We start from the raw sequence: 25,487 nt of genomic DNA, 5'->3' as shown, positions 1-25,487 counted from the left end.
ATTTGATTTATCTAGTCCTTTTCAAAAAAATTAAAATGTTTTGGATAAGTGTAAGTGTTACTTCAAGCATCTATAATCAGTATGTCTTCTAGAAAGTACAGATATTTTCTTACCTACCTACAGTGTAATTATCAACCCTAACAAAACTTGATCATAACACCTAAGTATGACCGAGGAGCAAGATTCAATGAATGTTATAGGTTACATCTGGTTTTTTTATATCCCTTTATAGTTTGTCCTTTCATCATCCATCACTTCTTCATGTGTTCCATTCACTTGTAGACACTGCTGCCCTTGTGTTACAGATTGAGCCTGATCTGGCATTGTCTTGTTGGCTTCCTTATGGTGACATTTAACTTGGACCTGTATCCCTGCTATTTCTCCTGTATGGACATCATCTGTAATGTTGAAATCTTGATGAGCATGGAAAGAGTACAATACCCAATTCCCTCTGTGCTGTAATGCCAGTCCTTTCTGTTGTATCCCTGGGAAGCTGAAGATCAGGATGTCATTCCCAGGTAGATGCAGCCAACAATTTTCAGTGTTTGGGTACAAGAACTCTGACCAATATCCTGCCACAGGTAGCAAGTTTTAAGACAGTGTTATGAGTCATTATTCTAAAAGAGCTTCTTAAACCCTCAATCATTATAACCTCTCAGCAGGAAATAAATCTCGCTTGTTTTTCTTTATTGGGCAAGGATGGTATAACAGGATTCCAGATCCACTTGACATTCTAGATTCTAACCTTCATTACCTTTGTGATAGATGCTTTCTTGCTTTCTCTCTCTCTCTCTCTCTCTCTCTCCTCATATTTATTTATTTTCTCTCTTTTTGAGCCAGTGGTACTAGGGCTTTAACTCAGAGCCTTGTGCCATTCCTTGGCTTTTTCTGCTTCAGACTAGTGCTCTACCACTTGAGCCAGACCTCCACTTCTAGCTTTTTGGTAGTTATTTGAAGATAAGAGTCTCACAGACTTCTATGCCCAGGCTGGCTTTGAACCTCAATGCTCAGAGCTCAGCCTCCTGAGTAACTAGTGTTTGGAACATTTCAGAATAAAATGCCTTGTTTAAAACAACAACACTGGGCTGGGAATATGGCCTAGTGGCAAGAGTGCTTACCTCATATACATGAAGCCCTGGGTTCGATTCCTCAGCACCACATATATAGAAAATGGCCAGAAGTGGCGCTGTGACTCAAGTGGCAGAGTGCTAGCCTTGAGCAAAAAGAAGCCAGGGACAGTGCTCAGGCCCTGAGTCCAAGCCCCAGGACTGGCAAAAACAAAACAAAACAACACCACCAACAAACAAACAAACAAACTACATAAGCCAGGCATAGTGAGCGATCTGTCATTCCAACACTAGGGAAGTTGAGACAGGAAAATCACAACTCTCCCTACACTGCAGGCAGACAGAGGAGGAAGCCTTGTCTTTATTTCTGGTTGTAACCTCAAGACTCATTTGAGCATGTTTAAACACATATTATGTGCTAGGTGTCTGTGTTTCACAAACACAGGCTTAGGCCTCACCTCTGTTTGGGGCAATGAGCAGCAAGACTCCTTGGACCAAGATCTCAAAGTTCACATAGATTCTGATGCATGGAGACTGCAAAGAGGCAACTGGAGTGGAGGGAGGAGCATAGAAGGAATGTGGGGGCATCTCCTCACTACCATCCCACCATTCACCTTGGCTTAGCATATGCACACAGCCTTTGTCTTCAACAAAGACCTTCAGAGTCCTGGGGACAAGACCACAGTGCTGTGTTTTTCTCCCCAGCACTCAGCATAGGGCCTGGCACATTCTGTTCAATCATGGTACTTACTTAATATTCTTGGACCTAAACATATCCAGTTCTATAATGCAATATTTGTGAGGCTGTAATTTAAAACATGGACATTAAAAAAAGCTTAAGTCCTAGAAAAATGTAGGGTTTGGAGTTGGGAGCATGGTTCAAGTGGTAGTACTCCTGCCTAGGAAATGTGAGGTTCTCAGTTAAATCCCCACTACTGCCTACAACAACAACAGCAACAAATGTAGGTTTTTAACTTATCCTATTACTAGAATTAAAGTTTGAATAGTAGCACAATGAGTAAGGGGCTTTTTGCCCGGGGTGGGGGGGTTAGGGAGCAGAGGGGATGGGAGCGGTGAGCTTCCAGGATGAATGGCCATCTGGTGTTGCTGTGTGGGATGGGGGAGTAAAGCGCTTTTTGGAGGGACAGCACAGATTTTAGAAATGAGGTGAGGCAGGGGTGGGAGGGAAAACTGGGAGAAAGTGAAGGAAGGGGTGACATTGTACAAAAAAGAAAAGAAAGAATGTACTCATTACCTGACTTATGAAATGATTCAGTGTGCTTATCACTGTATTTTGCCTAAAAAGCATTAACTTCATTAGTTACAGAGCCTGTCAACTGAAAGCGATTTTGTTAACTGGATTGATTGACTTTTTAAATTTTATTTTTATTTTTTGGCCAGTCCTGGGGCTTGAACTCAGGGCCTGAGCATTGTCCCTGGCTTCTTTGTCCTCAAGGCTATCACTCTACTACTTGAGCCACAGTGCTCTTCTGGCTTTTTCTATATATGTGGTACTGAGGAATCGAACCCAGGGCTTCATGTATGCAAGGCAAGCACTCTACCACTAGACCATATTCCCAGCTCCTGGATTGATTGTTATTCCTAGCTTTCCTAATAATTTACATCTGGTGTCAGAGTGTGTGATCACTGGCCATGCAGAGGCCTGGCTAGAAATGCAGACTGTTAAGCCTGGTGCCTACCTGCCATAGGAGGCAAAGGCAGGAGGCTCAAGCCAGCCTGAGCTCCAGAGGGAGACCTAGTCTCAAAAAGAACCAAAAGGAAAAGGAAAAGCAAAGTCTTCCAGTACCACCCCATACCCTGATGCCTGATCAGAAGCCTGGCCTTCTTGGTGAACCCAATGCGCTAAAGATTCTGAGCAAAAGCTGGGAGCTAGTGCCTCACATCTGTAATCCTAGCTAGTCCAGAAGTTAAGACCTGAGGCCTTCAGTTCAAACCCAGCTTGGTAAAGACAGTCTGTGAGATTCTTATCTCCTGTTAATCAGCAAAACGCTAGAAGTAGAAGTGTGACTCAAATGGTAGAACCTCAGCCTTGAACAGATAAAGCTGAAGGACAAGCCCAAGTATTATACCCCCACACACAAATTTTGATAAAAAGAATAGTGATAAATTTGCAAATATTTTTTAAACTTAGTATCAGAAAATTCAAGATCATGTCCAACTATGACAAAGTTTGAATGCATACAGTTCAGATTAGTGAGATTTTGCTGTGTAATGTGAGCAAACAAAGGAAGAAAATAGAAAGGAGAAGAAAATGAGTGAATGGCAGGCAGGAGGGCCAACGTGCACATGAGAGTCAGGTCCCTTGAGGAGATAGATGGAGGAAGTGGAAAATCAGGATTATCCTGTCTCTAGCAGGTTATTCGATCTCCTTATGTAGAGAAAGGACCTTGAAATGTCACTGTAACCTCATCTTCCCTTGCTGGCAGGTCTTGGCAGACACTCTTTCAGGCTCTGGTGACAGTACCTACTTTGAAAATCAGGGGGAAGTCCTTGTAATTGCATCTTAGCAGGTGACAGACATTTATAAAAAGAAGCCACTGAAGTGTTGCTGTCATTTCTCTGAGATAAAATACTGAAAGGCTCAGGAAGAGAGAGAGAGAAAAAATAAAAGTGGGCAGTGACTTGATGTCAACCTTCCCTTTGTTCAACAGCTTCCTTCATGGAGCAGTTCTTGAGACTAAAACAGAGACATAGGAGGAAGGAGCTAGAGACCTGTTACTTTTAAGCACTCTCATCCCTGGTCTGAACAACAGGCACTTAGAGGCTCTCTCATCAGTGTATCTAGGCAAGAGTACCAACAACTTTTGTGAGGTATGTCATTTGTCAGATGTCAGATATTCTCCTGGATCCGCAATGCTTCATTCATTCATTTCTTGTGCCAGTAATTATGGCTTGAACTCAGAGTCCTGTCCCCAGTCTCAGCTTTTTTGCTTATAGCTAGTGCTTTACCACTTGAGCCATGCCTCTAGCCAGGAATTTTTCTTATGACAAAGTAGAGATAAGAATCTCTCTGACTTTTCTGCCCAAGCTGACTTGGAACCCAGAACCTCAAAGCTCAGTCTTTTGAGTAGCTATGACTACAGGCCAGAGCCCCAGACACCTAATTCTTTCTTGTACTACTCATTGCTGTTCCTCACAGCCCTTGAATGAATGCCTTTTATTTGGAAATCAGATAGCCTGGTAGGAGGAACCCCCAGGGCCTGAAACAAGTCTATAGGAAATCTCACTCCCCAAATCACAACATTGATGTTTTATTCATCATCCTCAGGAGTCCCAGCAGTAGCTTAGATGTGCCGTTTCATTTAATCTTCATAATAAGCAGATAGTTGTTGCTGGATTTGAGGGTTCTTTTCCTATTCTATATTATTGGAAAAGAACTAGTCCTTAGAGCAGGTAGAATGTTTTCTTCAGGGGCAGTGAATGGAGAAAGGGAACTTGATCTCTCTCTGCACCTTCTCCCCATGAAGGCTAGGGTCTGAATTTTTACTAGGGGTTAAGTGCATGAATGACGTCGCTAGAGCTTTTCATGGGAAGGAAAGGAGTTTCCAAAGATCAGGGTACTACTTCTTATCTTCCCTAATTAGGGCATAGTCAGATCTGTCATGGCACCAATGGGTCTGTTTACCATTGTAAGAAGATGATAATGGGCCCAAGAGTACCTGGAGTGCCACCCTGGCATCGGGGCCATATTGAATTGTCTGAGGAGTTCTCTTTCTCACCATGGAGTTTGGGAATAGGTGACAACCTGGTGGTTGACAGCTGAGGGCATGGTGTTCTCCACACCAAGACATGTAATTTTAACAAGCAAGCCACATAGAAGACTGGGTGAAATGGGGAAGTTTACAAGATGTACTGACAAACCAACATAGACTCTGAGAATTGAGTTAACTGCTCTGTGACATTGGACAAATCACTGAACTTCTCTGAACCTGCATGATCTTATTCATATAAAGCAGATTTTTGGCCTTACAGGATTATATTGAGGATTAAATATGCCAGTTGTTCTGGAGATGTCTGGTGGACTCTTAAACTTAAAAGCAGCATACTGTAGGAGAATTGAAAAGAGGGATATATTTCAGCTACAAAAATGGGAGAAATACTTCACAGCATTGGAATTTCATAGAAATTACTAAACCAAAGTGAATGTGCCTGTGTAAATACTTGTCATCTAAGGCAAAATTTGTTTCTGGGTATTGTTTTACCCAATAATATTCTTTTCTTACCTTAAATTGTGCAAATTATTTATGAATAATCTAATATACTTAACGAACATCCGACTTAACGAAGCAGTTGTTTTGGTACACAAACTGATTTTCTCATCTCAAATCTTCCAATTTTCTCCTCTCCTCTCTCCTCTATTCCTCCCTTCCTTTCTTTTCTTCTTTCTGTTTCTCTTCTTCTCTTTCTTTCTTTTCTTTTATCTCTTTTTAAAATGTTTTTAAGTAGTTGTACAAAGGGATTTCAATTCAACATTTCAGTTTATGAGTATAATGTATCTTGATCAATGTCACCCCTTCTATCATTCTATCATTCTCCCTATGTCTCTTTTTCTTTCTAATTTTCTTTGGAGGTACTGGGGTTTCCTAGACCTCCATTTCTTAATATTACTCAGTAGAGGAAAATAATTCTTCTTTTTATGTTTAGAGGGGCTATTATTTTTTCTTTCCCTTTTCCCAACTTACTTTACCTAGCTTCCAGAGTCTCTGTGATTTTGAGAACAGTCTGTTTTACATTACAGTCTGTTTTAGCATGGTATTTCTAAGCACCCTCATAGATACATTAGTGAACAATTTATTAGCTCTCTGTACACAGTGTGACATGTTCTCACGGTAGCTGCGTCATCCTTGATGATGTTTTATGAAACACTTCTGTCATGGAAGTAAACAAAGACAGCCTTATGGGAAAAGAGGGGGGTGAGGGTGCAGGGTAGCATGTTTCTAAAGAAAGAGCAAGTTCTTGGTAACAAGTTTACTCCCAGCACCTAAAACACCACCAAGGTGCTGAAATAATTTTTGCCCAACTGTGAACAAGGACATCTCACCAACTTACACCCCACTTAAAAGTTACACTCATCTCTATAAATTAAATTTGTTTAATCAGACCCCACTTTACATGATTGGTACTGTACATTATATCCAGCACACATTTTATTTTATTTTATTTTATGATGTCTGCACTGGGGCTTGAACTCAGGGTCAAGGCCCTCTCCTTTATCTTTTTCCACTCAAAGCTGGTGCTCTGCCACTTGAGCCACACCTCCACTTCTGGCTTTTTGATGGTTAACTGAAAAACAATAATCTCTCAGACTTTCCTGCCTAGCCTGGCTTTGAACCTCAGTCCTCAGATCTCAGTCTTCTGAATAGCTAGGATTTGCAGGCACCAGGGCCTGGCTCTTCAGCATCCATTAAAAAAAAAAAAAGAAAGAAAAGAAAAGAAAGAAAGAAACTAGTGTTTATTTCAAATGCTTGGGGTCAGATTCTAGGAATAGGAGCATCTGAAAAGAAGCATTGACTAGTTTGAAAAACCTCTGTGCTCCTCTGTGTGCAGACTGGGGAGAAGCAGGTTAGAAACACCCCTGTTGTGTGGAGGAGCTGGAGGAGAAAATGCTTTGTGAAGGAAGCTTGCGCACATTGCATTTCTACCCACACTGACACACAGATGTGCGGAATGCGCCAAATGGATAGATAAGAAGAGCTAGTCTTGCTCCACCAAGTCAATCTGCATTTTCTTAGAGGCCAAAAACATGCCTGGATTCCATCTCTCTCTGTGAAAATTCACACTCCAGCAGGTATTATAAGAGTCATTCGCTCTGCTTAATTTTTCCTTTCTCTTTTACAACTCCCTGTCATCTGACATACTGTATATGCATGCATGCGTGTAAAACTGCTGGTCAACTTAACCCAGGCTCAGGAACCTTCATTCCTCCTCACCACCATCTTCCTAGCTCCTAATCAAACATGACCTGGAATCTTGACCCTCGTTCAGTAAATACTGAATGAATGACTAAGGAAGGGACAGGTGATAGCTAATGAGATATAGAATTACTTCCCTGAAAATCAGTTGGAGAAAACCAGCTGCTTTCCTGTTTGGGGTCTCATAGGAGAGACATGCAAGATGTAATTTCCTTTCTCGGCAGTGGCACAATAAAATGTTGCAAAAATGAGTCATTGTGTAGTATTTATTTGTCTCTACAGGTAGGTAGGTAGACATTCCTAGAAGTGTTGGTAACTTAGAGAATTTTTACTGAAAACCAGAGCAAGCTAAGAGTAGCAGCCTGCAAATTAAGCCACTGAGTCAATTAAATTAAGGGAGAGGTTGGATATTCATGTTTCTCATGAAAATCAGTTGTGGTTAGAAATAAGTAAATCTAATAAACAGAAAGTAAGTGAGTCCCAAAGCCTGAAACAGACTTTCTAAAAAAAATTACAAATTGTTATTGTAAAGGTAATTGAAACAGACTTCTTACAAATATAGGTATAGTTTGATAAAAGATGGAAAGCATCTTCTGAAACAAACCAATAGTGTCACAGGGACTTCAAAACTACGGTTGATACAAGCACTGACTTGGGCTGGGAATATGGCTTAGTGGTAGAGGGCTTGCCTAGCATGCATGAAGCCCTGGGTTCAATTCCTCAGTACCACATAAACAAAAAAAGCTGAAAGTGGCACTATGGCTCAAGTAGTAGAGCGCTAGCTTTGAGCACAGAAAGGCTCAGGGACAGTGCCCAGGCTCTCAGTTCAAGCCCTAGTACCAGCAAAAAAAAAAAAAAAAAAAAAAAAAGCCACTGGCTTGACTTGACTTGGGCCTGCAAATATCTTAAGTATAACTTAAAGAAGCTTAAATACTAGGCCTCTTGGTCTCCATTTCCCATCTGTCCCCTTGCTCTAAGCCAGGCTCTCTGGAAGTCACTGGGATCCAGGCTTTACAAGACTGAGAGATAAACATCTTGTGTTAAGAATCCTCTCTGGCCCCAAGGTACCAACCTCTGTCTTACCATGACAGCACATATCTGATAATGAGTAACACGATGGACACCTAGGAACATAGCTTTTACCCAAACTACTTCATTCTGCTTCTCCATCAAACCTAAAGCTCTAGTCAATATTGAGGAAAGCAGGGCTGAAGTGCTTGCTTTTTCTCTTTCTAGATTGCTGGTTATATTAATAATTCTCCTTTCTCTAATCTTGCACCACTTCTTGTCTCTGTAATTTGTGTATTTGGAGCCACTGAGTCAGGCTTCTGGCTTAGGACTCTGGTTACAGTAGATACAAAATTTAGAACAGCCAGGCACCCGTAGCTCACCCCTGTAATCCTAGCTGCTCAGAAGGCTAAGATCGGAGGATTGTGGTTCAAAGCAACTTAGGCAGAAAGATCCCATGAAAAACCCCAAAATAGCTAGTAAAAAGCTGAGCTGGAGGAATGGCTCAAGTGGTAGAGTGTCAGCTGAGCAAGCAAGCCTAGCAAGTTGGGAGGCCCTAAATTCAAACCCCAGTATGAAAAAAAAAAAAAAAAGCAGTAAAAGAAAATCAACCAAAACCTACACCTACAACAGAAGACAAAATAAGCAATAGACAAGCCAGACAATAGACAAATCAGGTGCTGGTGGCTCATGCCTTATAAACCTAGCTACTGAGGAGGCTGAGAACTGAGTATTACAGTTTAAAGCCAGCCCAGGCATGGAAGTCTGGGAGACTCTTATCTCTAATTAATCACCAAAAAGTCAAAAGTAGAACCTTGAGCTCAGGGAGAGCACCTAGACCTTGAGTTCAAGCCCAGGACTGGCCAGGAAAAAAAAAGGCAGTGGCCAAAAGGTAGAACATTTTAAAGTCAAGATTAAAGTATGAGAGGGGTAGCTGTGAAGACTAGCTCTAATCCAGAACAGGAGGCTGGAGGCTTGCAAGATGGGGCCAACATGTGCTACGAAGTCAGTTCAGACCAGCCAGAGCCAAATAGCAAGATTCTATTCAAAATACCACCACCAACAACAAGGGAAATAAATAAATAAACAGTGGATGGGAATATTAATTCCTAGAGAAACCGAACTACTCAGTGAAAAGGAGAATTGAAAGTTAAAGTTGATAAAGTTGAACTAAAACATTTAACATTATGGCAGGGTGCTGGTGATTTGCAATCCGCTACTCAGGAGATTAAGGTCTAACGATTGAGGTTCAAAGACAGCTTGGGCAGAAAAGTCCATGAAACTCCATCTCCAAAATAACCAGCAAAGATCTAGGCTAGAGGTGTGGCTCAAGTAGTAGAGTATCAGTCAAGCAAGCTTGAGGGCCTAAGTGCTAGTTGGGGGAAGAAAAAGAAAAACCCAGTCAGAGAGAAGTAGATTTCAACAGTCAAAATGAAGCAAAAGACTGGTCAATCCTATACCCATCTTTTGGCTTATTTATTTTTTTCAATCACAACTAAATTTCAGTCGAAAAAAATCAGGCCTAGGAAGAAATAGAACTGGATTCTGTGGAGTGATGAGTGACTATTTTTTTTCTCTACTTTTCGATACAGGAACTGGACTTTGTCATCTATTTTGAACAGTAATTGTGGCATCAGGCAGGATAGAGTGAGAGTTTAATCCCAGCATTTTGGGCTGTCTCACTCAGGGCAGCTGCATTTCTAAGTCATGGTGGCTTCCTGGGTTCTGCTTGTTTTCTTTTGTATCCTTTTCCTGTTTGGTTGCAAGTTTCTACTTATGGACTCTCTCCTTCTCCCTGATGATTTTCTTGTTTCCAAACTATTGTGGACTTAAAAACTAGACAAACTGGCTTGGTTTTGTCCAATTAAGAGCAAGTAAGTGTCTAATGATTTTCTTCTTTTTTCTTTTTCTTGGTCTTTCCCTGTTTGGAATTGGGGATCGAACCCAGGATGTTGCACTTGCTAGGCAAGTGCATTGTCACTGAGCTTCCTCCAAACCCTCCTGGCATTTTATTGTGTGTGTGCTTATGTCCGCTCATGCTGGTGTACTGAGTAAATACCAACTGGTACCAAATAAAGGGCTTAGAGGCCCCTGAATTTAGTGCCTCCAGCTAGTCCTCAAGTTTGTTTCCCCAGCTGATGGTACTCTATTGCATGAGTCATGCCTCCAGGATAGACTGTTGCTGGTTGAGTGTAGATGAATGCTCAGGGTCTGTTTTGCTTAACTTGCATCAGATCATATCCTCCAAGTCTCACCTCCTAAGTAACTAGAATTACAGGCCTGAGCCATCCACACCAAAGGTAATGTTGGGACGATGGTGTGGCTCAGTTTTATGGTTAAGAAACATGACTTTCATGTCTTTCAAATATATTTTTTTCCAAATTTTTATTATCAAACTGATGTACAGAGAGGTTACAGTTTCATACGTTAGGCATTGGAAACATTTCTTGTACTGTTTGTTACCTTGTCCCTCATACTCCCCCTCCCCCCTTACCCTTTCCCCCCCTAAGGTGTTCAGTTCACTTACACCAAACAGTTTTGCAAGTATTGCTATTGTAGTTGTTTGTCTTTTTTTACCCTGTGTCTCTCAATTTTGTTATTCCCTTTCAATTTCCTACTTCCAATACCAGTATACGCGATTTCCAATATACTCAAATAAGATTACAGAGATAGTGTAGGTACAACCACAGGAAGGTGATACAAGAATATCATCAATAATAGAAGCTACAGATACACATGGTACATTGAAAGTAGTTACAACTGTGATATAACAATTGTCTCCATAACATGGAGTTCATTTCACTTAGCATTGTCTTAGGTGTTCATAAGGGTATAGCTATTGGGCCTTGTGATGCTCTGCTATGACTTGCCTAAACCTGTACTAATTATTCCCAATAAGGGAGACCATAGAGTCCATGTTTCTTTGGGTCTGGCTCACTTCACTTAGTATAACTTTTTCCAAGTCCTTCCATTTCCTTACAAATGGGACAATGTCATTCTTTCTGATAGAGACATAAAATTCCATTGTATATATGTACCACATTTTCCTGATCCATTCGTCTACTGAGGGGCATCTGGGTTGGTTTCAGATTTTCGCTATGACAAATTGTGCTGCGATGAACATTGTTGTGCTGGTGGCATTACTGTGATTTTGTTTGTGGTCTTTTGGATAGATACCCAACAGTGGGGCTGCTGGGTCATAGGGGAGTTGTATATTGAGCCTTCTGAGGAATCTCCATACTGCTTGCCAGAGTGGCTGAACCAGTTTACATTCCCACCAACAATGAAGTAGGGTTCCCTTTTGGCCACATCCCCTCCAACAATTGTTATTGTTAGTTTTCTTGATATAGGACATTCTTACTGGGGTGAGATGGAATCTAATGTTGTTTTGATTTGCATTTCTTTTATGGCCAGTGATATAGAGCATTTTTTCATATGTCTCCTGGCCATTCTCATTTCCTCATCAGAGAAGTCTCTTTGTAAGTCTTTAGCCCACTTGATGAGTGGGCTATTGGTTCTTTGCGGTTTTATTTTGGAAGAAGGTAATTTTTTTAGTTCTGCATATATTTTAGGTATGAGGCCTTTGTTCGTTGAATAGCCAGTAGAGATCTTCTCCCAGTCTGTGGGCTTTCTGTTTATCTTGCGAGCTATATCCTTTGCCATGTAGAAGCTCTGCAGTTTGATGCAGTCCCATTTGTCCAACCTTTCTTTGATTTGTAGCCTTTCTGGGTCTTTGTTAAGGAAGTTCCGTCCTGTGCCAAGGAGCCCAAGTGTTTCTCCTACTCCTTCCTTTAGTGTTTTCAGGGTGTGTGTTTTGATTTCGAGGTCTTTAATCCATTTGGAATTGATTTTGGTGCAGGGTGATATATAAGGATCTAGTTTTAGTTTGTTGCATGTGTTGAGCCAGTTTTTCCAGCACCGTTTGTTAAAGAGGCTATCTTTCTCCCATACTATTGTTTTAGCTCCTTTATCAAAGATTAAGTAGGCGTAGTTCTGTGGGTTCATTTCTGGGTCTTCAATTCTGTTCCATTGGTCTTCAGGCCTGTTCCGGTGCCAATACCAAGCTGTTTTTATTACTACAGCTTTATGATGAACATAGACGCAAAAATTTTCAACAAAATTCTGGCCAATCGACTTCAACAGGTTATCAAAAAAATCATACACCACGATCAAACTGGTTTCATTCCAGGGATGCAAAGTTGGTTTAATATACGCAAGTCAATTAATGTAATCCACCACATCAACCGGTGCAAGCTAAAGAACCACATGGTTTTATCTTTGGATGTGGAAAAAGCGTTCAATAAAATCCAGCACCCATTTATGCTTAAAGCCCTGGAAAAACTGGGATTCCAGGGAACATTCCTGAATATAATCAAGGCAGTTTATGACAAACCAACAGCAAGCATAACTCTAAATGGGGAAAAACTAAAGCCATTCCCTTTAAAATCAGGAACAAGGCAGGGATGTCCACTCTCTCCCCTGCTCTTCAACATAGTACTAGAATTCCTAGCCAGAGCAATTAGGCAAGAAGAAAATATAAAGGGAATCCAAATAGGAAAAGATGAAGTTAAACTTTCTTCGCAGATGACATGATCCTATGCCTAAAGAATCCCATAGACTCTACCCCCAAGCTACTAGAGCTGATCCAAAACTTTGGCAAAGTTGCAGGATATAAAATAAACCTTCAAAAATCAACGGCCTTTCTCTATGCTAACCACCTGAAGACCGAGGCTGAAATCAGGAAAGCAACTCCCTTTGCAATAGCCCCCAAAAACATAAAATACCTAGGAATAACCTTAACCAAAGAAGTGAAAGACCTCTTTGATGAGAACTTTAAAAGCCTGAAAAATGAAATTAAGTCAGAACTAAGGAAATGGAAAAACCTCCCATGCTCCTGGATTGGGAGGATTAATATAATCAAAATGGCAATATTGCCAAAGGCTATCTACAAATTCAATGCAATACCCATTAATATCCCAACACCATTTTTTAATGAAATAGATGAAGCAATCCAGAAATTCATATGGAACAATAAAAGACCTAGAATAGCAAAAACAATCCTAAGCAGAAAGAACAGTGCTGGAGGAATTACAATACCCAACGTCAAGCTATATTATAAAGCTGTAGTAATAAAAACAGCTTTCAAATATATTATCCCCAAACAATTGGACAGTGTGTCAGCCAGGTGCCAGTGGCTCAGTCATGTAATTCTAGCTACTTAGGAGGCTAAGATCTGAGGGTCAAGGTTTGAAACCAGCCTGGGTGGGAAAGTCCAGGAGACTTATCTTGGATTAACTACACAAAAGCCAGAAGTGGAGCTGTGGACCAAGCGGTTAAGTGCTAGCCTTGAGCAAAGAAGCTCAGGGAAAGCGCCAAGACCCCAACTTCAAGCCCAGGACAGATACAAAAAAGAGGGGAGCCTATATCATAATGTTCACTTTTGAAAATTATATTAACAAAAGGCTTGTTAGGAATTTATTATGGTAGGAGAAAGAGAAGTTACTGAAACTCAGTAGTGAATCCAATTCCAGGACCTTTATCCCATTAACCCTACTGTGTCTGTCTCCATCCTTCCAGGCTGATATGAGTGACATTTAGGGTGATGGGTGCCATCCTCTGATTCCACCCCTACTGTGAAGTTCCAGTTCACTCTTGCTGTTTATACAGACTTTGGTACAAAATCTTCAGTGTCTCAAAGGCTTTGCAGTATAGGTAGATTGTGTGTGTGTGTGTGTGTGTGTGTGTGTGTGTGTGTGTGTGTGTGTGTGTGTGCTGGTACAGGCTTTGGATTGAAGGTCTTGCTCCCTTGCCTCTTCTTTCCTTTTCTTTTTTTTTTTTGTTTTTCTTTTTTTGCCAGTCCTGGGCCCTGAACTCAGGGTCTGAACGCTGTCCCTGGCTTCTTTTTGCTCAATGCTAACAGTCTACCACTTGAGCTGCAGCACCACTTCTGGCTTTTTCTATCTATGTAGTGCTGAGGAATCAAACCCAGGGCTTCATGTATACGAAACAAGCACGCTACCACTGGGCCATATTCCCAGCCCACTTGCCTGGCCTTTTCTGATCCACCACTTGAGCCATAGCTCCACTTCTAGATTTTTGGTGGTTAATTAGAGAGAAGAGTCTCACATACTTTTCTGCCTGGCCTGGCTTTGAACCTCCATCTTCAGATCTCAGCCTCCAGAGTAGCTAGGATTACAGACATGAGCCACCAGTGCCTGGCCGAATAATATGTTTTTACGGTAACAGTGAATTTGTTCTTTGATGGTGTAAAATGGAAGATGTATCTAGCAGGAATGAAGGCGTGTGCATTTCAGCTCTGGTTCAAATGCACCTCTGCAGGAGGACTGACAGAGGTAATTTTATGGACATCTCTCATTTAATAGTAGCCCCTAGAGTCTTGTGTTTATGGATATGGCCTTGTAATTATATTTTACATAAACTCAATTATAGCTGCCATCTAGAAATGGATTCAACCCTGTGGAAAACCATAGATCAGAAAAAGTGGTGGTTGAAATAGGAGCTTTAGGTTTCTATTCCAAAGGCATAATGTCCTTGATAAGAAGATAGCTTATAGAGATACATGGTCTTTTGTGAGTTGCAGTTGGAGATACCCTGCTCCAACAAGGTGTTTTCACTGGAAAGAGGAGGAAGAGGTAAGGTTGAGGTGGGAGGCATTTGATTGCTATCCCTTGACCTTGTACTTGCCTATTTAGAATGACTAACCTCTTTGAGAAAGCTGCTTACAGTATTACTCAGGTGACAAGTCTTTTGGGGTGTGTCTGACTGTACTGGAGCTTAAACTCAGGGACTTGTGCTCTTGCTTAGCTATTTTGCTCAAGGCTGGTGACCTACCACTTGAGCCACAACTCCAGCTTTTGTTGGTGCTTGCTAGAAGTTGCTGATTTTTTTTTTAAGACAGAGTCTCACTATGATACGTAGGGTGACCTTGAACTCCTGGACTCAAGTGATTGTCTGGCCTCAGCCTCCTCAGTAGATGGGTCAATATACCACCACACCCAGCTATATGCTAACATCAGCATGTCAAACAGAGTATCATTAAAAAGTAGAGAAATTTATACTTATGATCCAAAAATTTTTTTTTCAGTAACTGTTTAATTAAAACAGTTGCATTGTGAATTGAGGCCACCACCTGGAGTCCTGATAGCTGCCTCTGTTAAAGATCTAATCCAAATAGGACTGTATATTTTATCAAGGATAAAAAGGGCATTGACCTGACTTATGTAATGTTAACCCTCAAAGCACCTTTATAATAACAATTTTTTTTACAAACTTATACAAGCTACAAGTAAAAAGAAAAATGGCATTGTGAATTGACCTAAAAGTGGTGAAAGTGAAAAATTAAATCCATACCTTGGACAGCACAAACAGAATATCCTCAGACTTTTTCTATCCATCCCAGATTCTAAAAATTGGCTCTTAGAGATTTCAGGAAGAGATGACCCCAGAATCTTGACCCCAAAATCTTGTTCATTGTTTCACTGAAGCACAGAAGACAGAGGAAAACCTAGACAAGATGTCACTTTTTTCAAATAGTCTCTTAAGCCATTTGCTCTTAATCTATTTGCTTGGAACATGAAATAGAAGCCCAAACATCTTAATACTTATTATTATCAGCCATATTAATGTTATAGAAAATTTCTGAGATTATCAAATGTGATGTAATGCACACAGAACATAACCAAAACAATTACATTCCAACACTTTATTTTCTTTTCCTTGTTTGTAGTACTGGGGTTTGAACTCAAAGCTTTGTGATTTCTAAGTGTGTATCCTTACCACTGAGCCATAGCTCCAGCCCTCAAACACTGTTTCTTATGGTTTCACATACCTTGTCTGAATATTTGTGATGTAATCCTCAGCCAGTAAGAAGATTCATTGTTTTTCAGCATCTCCAGTCGGCAACGGTTATATCAAGCCTCCGGTTCCCCCTGCTTCTGGCACGCACAGGGAGAAGGGGCCACCAACCATGTTACCTATCAATGTGGACCCAGACAGCAAACCAGGAGAGTATGTCCTCAAGAGTTTATTTGTCAACTTCACTACTCAGGCTGAACGCAAGATCCGCATCATTATGGCCGAACCGTTGGTGAGTATGGGTCATGACACCTGCTTAAGTTCATCCATACCCTTGAGACAGGCAGTCCCCATATCTGTGGGCTCTCCTGGTGGGGTTTGAACAAACCTTGGATTGAAAACATTTGAAAAAAAAAAAGAATTGCATTTGTACAAAAAAAAGTAAGACCTTTAGTGTCATTATATCTCAAACAGTATTTTACAGTAGAGGGATGCCAGTGGATTGCACCTGTAGTTTAAGCCATTTAGGAAGCTGAGATCTAAGGATCACAGTTCGAAGGCAGCTCAGGCAGGAAAGTCCATAAGACTTTTAGTTCTAGTTAACCAACAGAGAGCCAAAAGTGGAGGTATGGCTGAAGGAGTAGGGTGCCACCCTGAGCCAAAAAAGCTAAGGGACAGTGCCCACTCAGGTCTTGAGTTCAAACCCCAGTACTGGTACAAAAAAGTCATGCACCTGTAGAATTACACCTGTAATCCCAGCTACTCAAAAGGCTGAGATCTGAGACTCAAGGTTCGAAGCCAATGCAGTAAAGGCTTTGAGACTCTTCAATTAATCATCAAAAAAACCACAAAGTAGAGTTATGGCTCAAGTCGTAGAGCACTAGGCTCAATTGAAAAGGCTCGTGGACAGTACCCAGGCCCTAAATTCAACCATACAAACAAAAATGAATTATAGCACCATTTATATAGTATTTACATTGTTTGGGATATTATAAGTTATCTAGAAATAATTTCATGTACAAGAGTATGTGCACAGATAACAGGCAAATAAGGAACTTATCCATCTGTGGAATGGATGTACAAAATAATGTCCTGGAACCAGCCCTGACCAACATGGGGTTGTATACTACCAGATTTTACCACTCTTGCAAAGCATCGATTACTATTCCTCTAATTTGCAAATATTTTTTTTCTTAATATTATCGGTGATTTTATTAAAGATTATAGGGAAGTTTCCTAATTTAAAGGGAAAAATTTGAATGTTAGGAACTTTAATAAAACAATATTCAGCAATAACAATTTCATAGCATGCTTAAACTCTGCATTAAGGACTAATAAAAAAAATTTAACCAGAATTAGCATTAAGCATTGAAAAACTGTATTTAGAGTCTCTGCTACATATATAGGTTTGTGTTTGTTTTGTATTTTGATTGTTTTTGTGAAGTGCTAGGGCTTGAGCTCAAGGCCTCAAGCTTCGAGCAAGCTTCACTTGCAGCTTTTTACTGGTTACTCATAGATAAGAGTCTTGTGGATTTGTCTACCCTGGCTAGCTTTGAAGTGGGATCTTCAAACTTCAGTCTCTTTAAGTAGTTAAGATTACAGGCATGAACCACTGGTGCTGGGCCTGTATATGCTTTAAGCAAAATTTCTTGTCTGATTTTTAAAGCAAACAAGAAAGAAAACCAGTGTTTCTCAAGTAACTATCATACTTGCCCTGTGAGAACATGAGGTTCTTGGTTCCATGTGGTATAGGAAGTGTTTATGTGAGCCTTTCAGAACCCCCACTTCAACCTCTGCAAATCAGAAGGAAATACTTGACTCCAGGACCGTTCATTCCCTCCTTAGACAGAGGATACCCTTGGGCTTCATTGTCTTCCTTTGCAGATGTGTCTTCTGGGCATCAGGCGTCATCACCCTCATGGTAATAATGGTTTTACCAGGGCTCTGGGTGCACTGAGTCTAAAGGACAGTGAGGAAGGAAGGAAGCACAATTGTTAGAATCAGATGACTTGTGTGGTGTTTTTTTTTGTTTTTTTACCTTGATGGGATTATACACAATACAAGAAAAGGAAAGGAATTCAGAGAGAAGTAGCTATTACGAGGTATGTGGCTTTCTACCTCCTGTGAAGAGACTGGAGCACGAGGAGATGACCCAGAATCTGCTTTCAGAACTATAGCTTAAAACATGTACAGACAATGTCATTGAACTGCCAAACAGATCTCTAAAAATGTGTATCACTTGACATATCACCCACTGAAAATGACCTTTATAAAAAATCACAATTTGAGATTTGAGCATTAGAATTCAAGAGTTTGTTACATGTGTATCTGAAAGCTAAAAACTTTGCATTTTCTTGTTATTCAATCAATGAAGGCTATATTTATATATTCTGCTTATAACATTCTATTCAGCAATTAACTTCCTGTAATTACAGAAAAATGTTTCCTGTTTCTACAGTTTAAGTCACATACATTTAAACCAGGTGTTGGTAACTCAGACCTGTAATCTTAGCTACCTAGGAGGCTGAGATCTGAGGATCACAGTTGAAAGCCACCTTTTGCAGACAAATCCCAGAGCTTAATTACAAATAACCAGTAAAAATCTGGAAATGGAGGCATGGCTCAAGTGGTAGAGTGCCAGCCTTGAGAAAAAAGGACAGCATCTGAGTTCAATGTCAAACTGGCAATAAGTAAAGAAATAACTTAATATAGTACCTTTTCCTTAATATAGTATCCTTAATATAGTATCTTTTCTCCACTGACTGATGTTCTTGTGTTTCTACTATTTGTATTACAAAATAGTTTGCAGTGTACTTATTGTCTCCCAGACATGGTGCTCAATTTATTACTTTTTCAATTACCTTAGTTCATTTCCCACTGACAGATGGGCAAAATTGGCCCAGAGAAGGTTTTAAGTAATTGCTCAAAGTCACACAGCCTGGCTTTAATTTGGACTCAGGCTGGGTGATGCCAGCATCCTCCTCTGATCCACGCTAACTACACTATGGTCAGTCATTGCATGGCCCTCTTTATCTAAGGAATTTATACTCAGTTTTTGTGTGTATGTGTATGCTGGACCAGAGGCTTGAACTCAGGGCCTAGGCACTGTCCCTGAACATTTTTTGCTCAAAGCTAGTGCGCTCTTAACATAATCTACAGCTCTACTTCCAGCTTTAAACTGATTGATTGGAGGTACGAGTCTTAAAGACTTTCCTGCCCAGGCTGACTTCGAACCATGATCCTCAGATCTCAGCCTCTTGAGTAGCTAGAATTACAGGTGTGAGCTATTGGTGTCCTGCCAGCCCAGCATTTTTCTGGCTGTTTTAGAGATGTAGTCTTGTGAACTTTTCTTCCCCCATTACTTTGCACCATGATCCTCTAGGTCTCAGACTCCTGAGTAGCTACATTACAGGCAGGAACCATCAATGTATAGCACATGCTCAGCTTTTACACCAACATAGGGCTCTAGCAATTTGAGTCAACCAAAACAAGTTTCCAAAACTCCATTGCCCAGAGCAGTGCTGGTCTTTGTCCAAGGGAGGGAAGCTGCTCTGGGGTTCAAGAACATAGCAGGGAGAGGGGTCTAGGGAACAGAGAGTGGTAAGGTACCGTGAAGATTCGTTTCACTCCTTCACACAAGAGAAGGCAAAAATTGTGAGTAATTTGAGCTTAATTTGTTCATCTTTACTCAGCTTACAGTTTACTATGGTCATTTTTGTGTGTTTGTCGTTTTTGTGCCTATACTGAAGATTGAACTCAGGGTCTGGGCACTTTTTCATTTAAGGCTAGTGCTCTACCACTTAAGCTCCACTGCCAGCTTTGCTGGTTAATTGGAGATAAAAGTCTCACAGACTTTCCTGCCCAGGCTGGCTCTGCACTGTGATCCACAGATCTGTCTTCTCAGTAACTAGCATTGTAGGTGTGAGCCACCAGCACCCAGCTTTTTTTTTCTTTCTAAAGTAGAACTAGGTCTAAGTGGCTCGTATGTGCCATAGCCTTCTTCTAATTAGAAGTAGACATTGTATTTCTTTCTGTGACACACCTTAAATAGTCCAACCTTCTCCTTCACTCCAATTTTTAAATCATACATTCTTTTCATCAGTAAGCCATAGCTAGGCACTACTGCCTAAAAATGAACTTGAAGTTATTTTTCTAAAGAAATGTACTCAAACCAGTTTTTTAACAAATTACTTATTTCCTGCATTTTTGGCAGAAATACATACTTCTGTATCATAGCCATATCTTATCTGATGAATATTTTTATCCTTACATTTGCTTACTTATAATACACAGACTATAAATGGATCTGTGTCTCATTAGCTGATTCTGGAAGCATAAATGTACCTTTGACATATTTGTCCTGTCACCATTACTAGAGGTATTTTGTGGTGGTGGTGGTGATTTTGTTTGTGTTTTGCTGAAGATGGAACCCTTGTGCATGCTAAGCTAGCACTCTACCATTGAGCTACAGCCATGGTCCAAAAGGTATTGTTGGTTGGGGTTTTGTTTGTTTGTTTTTTGCTTTTCATGTGTGTCCTGGGCCTTGAATTCAGAGCATAGGCACTGTTCCTCAGCTTTTGTGCTCAAAACTAGTGTGTACCTCTTAAGCCACAACTCCACTTCTAGCCTTTTGGTGGTAGATTAGGTGTAAGAGTCTCATGGATCTCTCTGCTATGGCTGGCTTCAAATCATGATCCTTGAATTTCACCTTCCTGAGTTGCTGAGATTGCAGGTATGAGCCACCAACACCTGGAAAAGTGTGTGTGTGTGTGTGTGTGTGTGTGTGTGTGTGTGTGTGTGTGTGTTACTTCTGAGGGAACTTTTAATAAATCTTTCTGATTTAGCCTCACTTAGAAAGACAGTGACTCTTTTGAAAAACTGAGTTTACTTAGGTGTACAACAAATCACAAAATTGTATTCTGTGATCCTTACTATGACTAAAACTTGAAGCAGTTAAAGTAATTTTCAAATATTTGGAAGTATAGATTTATCATTTTGTAGGCTACATAGAAATCTTTTTTTTTTTTGCCAGTCCTGGGGCTTGAACTCAAGGCCTGAGCACTGTCCCTGGCTTCTTTGTACTCAAGGCTAGCACTCTATCACTTGAGCTACAGTGCCACTTCTGGCTTTTTCTATATATGTGGTTCTGGGTATTCGAACCCAGGGCTTCATGTATGGGAAGCAAGCACTCTACCACTAGGCCATATTCCCAGCCCCAGTTTGTTTGTTTTTTAAGCCTGCAAAGGATTGACTTTCAGAATTCCATACTTTCCCCAGACCTTATCAATCTGGGCCTATCAGTCTTCAAACACTGGCTCGAAGGAATCGAGTGTCTTCAAGGGCTGGCATTTGGAGAAGATGGAGGAACTGTCATCCTGGAGCCTCCATCTTGGGGAATTTAGTGGTGCAGAGGGTTGTTTGTATGGAGCAGAGGAAGCACAGGAAGCGCACATGCTAAGAACAGTTTTCATCCACCATAGGCATGAATATTGCCATGGACCACATGGGGATAGGTTCTATATTTTCTTCAAGCATACTACTTTTCTTTCAGTTAAACCTGACAGCAGTTGATATGTTTTGTGTTAGTTGATACACAGAACTAAAGTACAAGGAAGGAAGTTATACTTTGAAGTTATCTGCAGGTTACCAGGTGTTCTGACAGTATGGAAAATGGTAGTTAGCTGGGTGCCAGTGGCTCAAGCCTGCAGTTTTAGCTACTAAGTATGTTGAGAGTGGAGGTTTGTTGCTCAAAGCCAGCCAGACAGGAAAGTCCAGGAGACTCTAATCTTCAATTAGTCAGCACAAAATTAAAAGTAAAAAAATGGAGCTGTGGCTCAAGTGGTAGAGGGCTAGCTTTGAGCAAAAAAGCTCAGGGACAGTGCTTAGGACCTGAGTTCAAGTCCCAGAACTGTCATAATAAAAAAGAAGGAAAGAAAGGACAAATGATAATGGTGCTGGGTACTGTGACTCACATCTGTAATACCAGATACTTGGGAATGTTTGTTGCTCAAAGCCAGCCTAGACAGAAAAGTCCATGAGATTCTTATCTCCAATTAACTAACAAAACACTGGAAATGGTGATATGGCACCAAAGCAGTAGAGTACCAGCCTTGAGCAGAAGAGCTCAGGGGTCAAGCCCCATGACTGACCAAAAAAAATTAAAAAGTGAAAAGAGGGGATTTAACCTTGTAGAAGAGAATGAGAGAGGAATCTGAAGTAACTCTACCAAAGACAACTTTATTGTATCAGTGCCATAGACTGTGTGTAATAGATAATATACCATGTATTAAAGTTGATAAGTTTACTTATAAACTTTTATAAAATTTTTCTATATCCTGGGCTGGGGATATGGCCTAGTGCCCTGGGTTCAATTCCTCAGCACCACATATATACAGAAAATGGCCAGAAGTGGCGCTGTGGCTCAAGTGCTAGAGTGCTAGCCTTGAGCAAAAAGAAGCCAGGGACAGTGCTCAGGCCCTGAGTCCAAGCCCCAGGACTGGCCAAAAAAAAATTTTTTTTTCCTATATCCAAATAGCCTAAAAGTATAAGAAATAAAAACATCATATAAAAAGCAAATTTTATATTCTTTTCTTTATAAATATGTTGTAAACATATTTCCCATGGGCAACAGTATTGCTCTTTGTACCTAAAAGATGCTCAAGTCATTAATATTTATGGATATGTCAATAATTTTATTCTACTTTTATGGCTTCATGGGGACATTTGATAGCATTTGCTCTTGTTCAGTCTTACCATTATCTTGCCTTTCTCAAGTGTCCTTAAACAAGATAAATGGGGTCATTTGTCTTGTTTTTATATTTTTAATTCAGAACATAATGCAGAAAGAATCAGTGGGTGGTAAATAATTCAGTCTTATTCCTCTGGATGTCTTTATCTGTATCTCATTTATAGTTCATCTCCCAATGGGATTCTGGGTTAATATTCCTGCTCCCTCTAGACCTTAAAGCTGGTATTTCACTGTGGTATCTCTATTATTGCTGTTGTACAGTCTGTCATTTTTATTTCTTAGTGAATTTTTTGGTTTTGGGTCATTTGCTTTTGTGTTTTTTGTCTTTGGCATTCTGCATTGTTTATGATAATATGTTTGGATGGATTGATGATGATGATGATGATGATATTCTTGTTGAGACTCCTCCTCTGCTGCTGCTGCTGCTGCTGCTGCTGCTGCTGCTTATTTGGGAAGTGGGAGGGGAGGATAGTACAAGATTCAAGGTTTGAACTCAGAACCTTTTCTCAGCTTGTTTGTCTGGCTGGTTGTATACCATCTGAACCATGCCTCTGGCCCAGCTTTTTGCTGATCAGTTTGGAGATCAAGTCACATGAATTTTTCTGCCCATACTGGTTACCAGTGCTTGGCACCTTGTGCTTCTTCCTATTTGACATTTCTTGTGCTTCTTCATGGTATATGGCATAGGTGTTTTGTTTTTTTTTTTACCATCTCTTATTACTTTTATTATTTTATCTCTTTCTACTACCGATTTGGCCTTACATTCTCACATTGGTTACATAGTATTGATGATGCCTCCTTTGTTTTTTTTCTTAATCTTTCTGCTTTTCCTAGAATGTAGACAAAAACCACTGTCATTACTTCTCATCTTCCTGTACTGGTAGATAGATTATTCCCTAGTCCATTGTTTCACTGTTTAGGACCAAACTTTGTTTCAGGACATCTTATTTCCGATGTCCTTCCCTTCAAACCCAAAGCTTTATCTGTACTCACCATGTAGACAACAACAACAACAAAATCTCCAGAAACACCAGTTATTTTCCATTCAGCATTTTCAAATATTTATTGCATTTGGGGTTATCATAGTCTGTTATTCTACCAGTCATGGAATTTTTAATTCTTCTGTAGATAAATTCAAGGTGAGTTTCTGTGCTGTAAGTAAGGCTCACTTGTAAGCAGAAGTTCGCATAGCATTGTGGGATATCCCCAATGGCCATCCCATCCAATCAATCTTCCCTTCATTTGTGTATGTGTGTGGTAATACTGGGGCTTGAACTCAGGGCCTCACACTTTCACTTGGCTTTTTTGCTCATGGGTGTCACTACACCTCTACTTCCAAGGTGGTTAATTAGAGAGAAGAGTCTCTTGAGCTACCCAGCTGGCTTTGAACTGCTGTCTTTAGGGCTCGGCCTTCTGAGTAGCTATGATTATATGCATGAGGCATCCATGCCTGGTTCACACTGCTTCTTTAGCCCACCCTACTTCCTGCCACTTGGCCAATACACAAGACACTTGGCTTTGCATTGCAGTCCACAACCAACATGTGCTTCTGGCAAAGGCAATTCCGTGGGATCTAGCATTATTTTTACTTGTGTAACATAGTAGCAGCCAGGCTGAGTGTTGCAAATGCATGTAACAGAATGGAAGCATTAACTCTTGCATCTCTGACTTAAAATTCTTGGCTGTCAGAATCCATCTTGGTCAACTTTTCTTCTGTTCCTACAGGAGATACAATCAAAGCTAAGTTGGGAACTGAATCGATCAGCATAAAATGTCAATAGGAAAAGGAAGCATTTTGAATCCACCAAAGAATTAGAAGGAAAATAGTTCCATCTCTTTTGACTTTCTAAATTGGAAAAAAAAAATCTGTAGGACTGCAAAAGAAAACAGCAGGCCTGGCTTTTATCTTGTCTTTCAGAAAATACTAAGAGGCACAGAGGCAGAGTATACTTTTTCTTTTTTTCTTTCTTCTTTTGGTGCTAGTTTCCTGAGGCTTGAACTCAGGACCCTGGGCACTATCCCAGCACTTTTGTGCTCAAGGCTAGTGCTCTAACCACTTAAGCCACAGCTCCACTTCTGGCTTTTCTGGTAATTTATTGAAGATAAGAGTCTCAGGGACTTTACTGCCTGGATGGGCTTTGAACTGCAATCTCCAGATCTCAGCTTCCTGAGTAGGATTAGGTGTGATCCACTGGTGCCTGGCTAGAGTAGACTTTTCCTTTTCCTTAGGGATCTGGTATTTTAAAAGACTCTTTCTTTTGTTCTTCCTTTTCTTTCATTTCTGCCAGTTCTGGGGCTGGCATCCCCCTTCACTTTTTTGCTCAAGGCTGGTACTCTAGAACTTGAGCAATGCCACCACTTCTGCCACTTTTTGGTAGTTAACTGGAGATAAGAGTTTCATGGGCTTTCTGCCTGGACTGGCTTCCAACTATGATCGTCACATCTCAACCATGAGTAGCGAGGATTACAGGTGTTAGCCACTGGCACCCAGCTAAAAGGACGTGAGTTTGGGAGGGTTTCTTGTTGTTAAAATAAGAAATGTTGTGGAAATGGCATCTGCATTGCTGAGTGTGCCTAAGTCTGGAAATTCTCCACACAAAATCTTTACTGCAGGCAGGGTTTTTCAATACTGGCCCTGTGCCAGGTGTGAAACACAGGTGTGGCTGGTGGAAGTGGTGATAATTCACAGAGATGCTAATGGTGTCCTCCTGTGATGGAAGATCAAAAGTCACACAGCATGGAAGAAAAGATGAAGGGGATTTCTGTTTCATAAGATTGAATGAAAGCTAGAAGTTCCACAAACTATTTTCACTGGGTACAAAGTCTTTGCAGAATCCAGGATGGCAAACTGGGCTGCAACATCCAGCATGAACGTGTAATAAAATAATGTCATGCCTTAAAGACCAACCCTGTACA

The 25,487-nt window shown here is 40.6% G+C and overlaps 1 protein-coding gene across 6 annotated transcripts in view; it reads left to right on the top strand.

Moving 5' to 3' along the window:
• The window catches only part of Fry (FRY microtubule binding protein), a 348,931-nt gene that overhangs the window by 118,098 nt on the left and 205,346 nt on the right, over positions 1-25,487 (top strand). For all 6 annotated transcript variants that reach the window (XM_048341548.1, XM_048341549.1, XM_048341547.1 and 3 more), the window contains exon 2: positions 15,916-16,115. In XM_048341548.1, the coding sequence (XP_048197505.1) occupies positions 15,916-16,115 (200 nt within the window). The remainder of the gene's footprint in view (positions 1-15,915; positions 16,116-25,487) is intronic.

Source organism: Perognathus longimembris, chromosome 3 (genome assembly GCF_023159225.1).
Source record: "Perognathus longimembris pacificus isolate PPM17 chromosome 3, ASM2315922v1, whole genome shotgun sequence".
Lineage (NCBI taxonomy): Eukaryota > Metazoa > Chordata > Mammalia > Rodentia > Heteromyidae > Perognathus > Perognathus longimembris.
The sequence above is the reverse complement of the archived record's forward strand: the minus strand, read 5'-3'. Positions and strand labels throughout refer to the sequence as shown.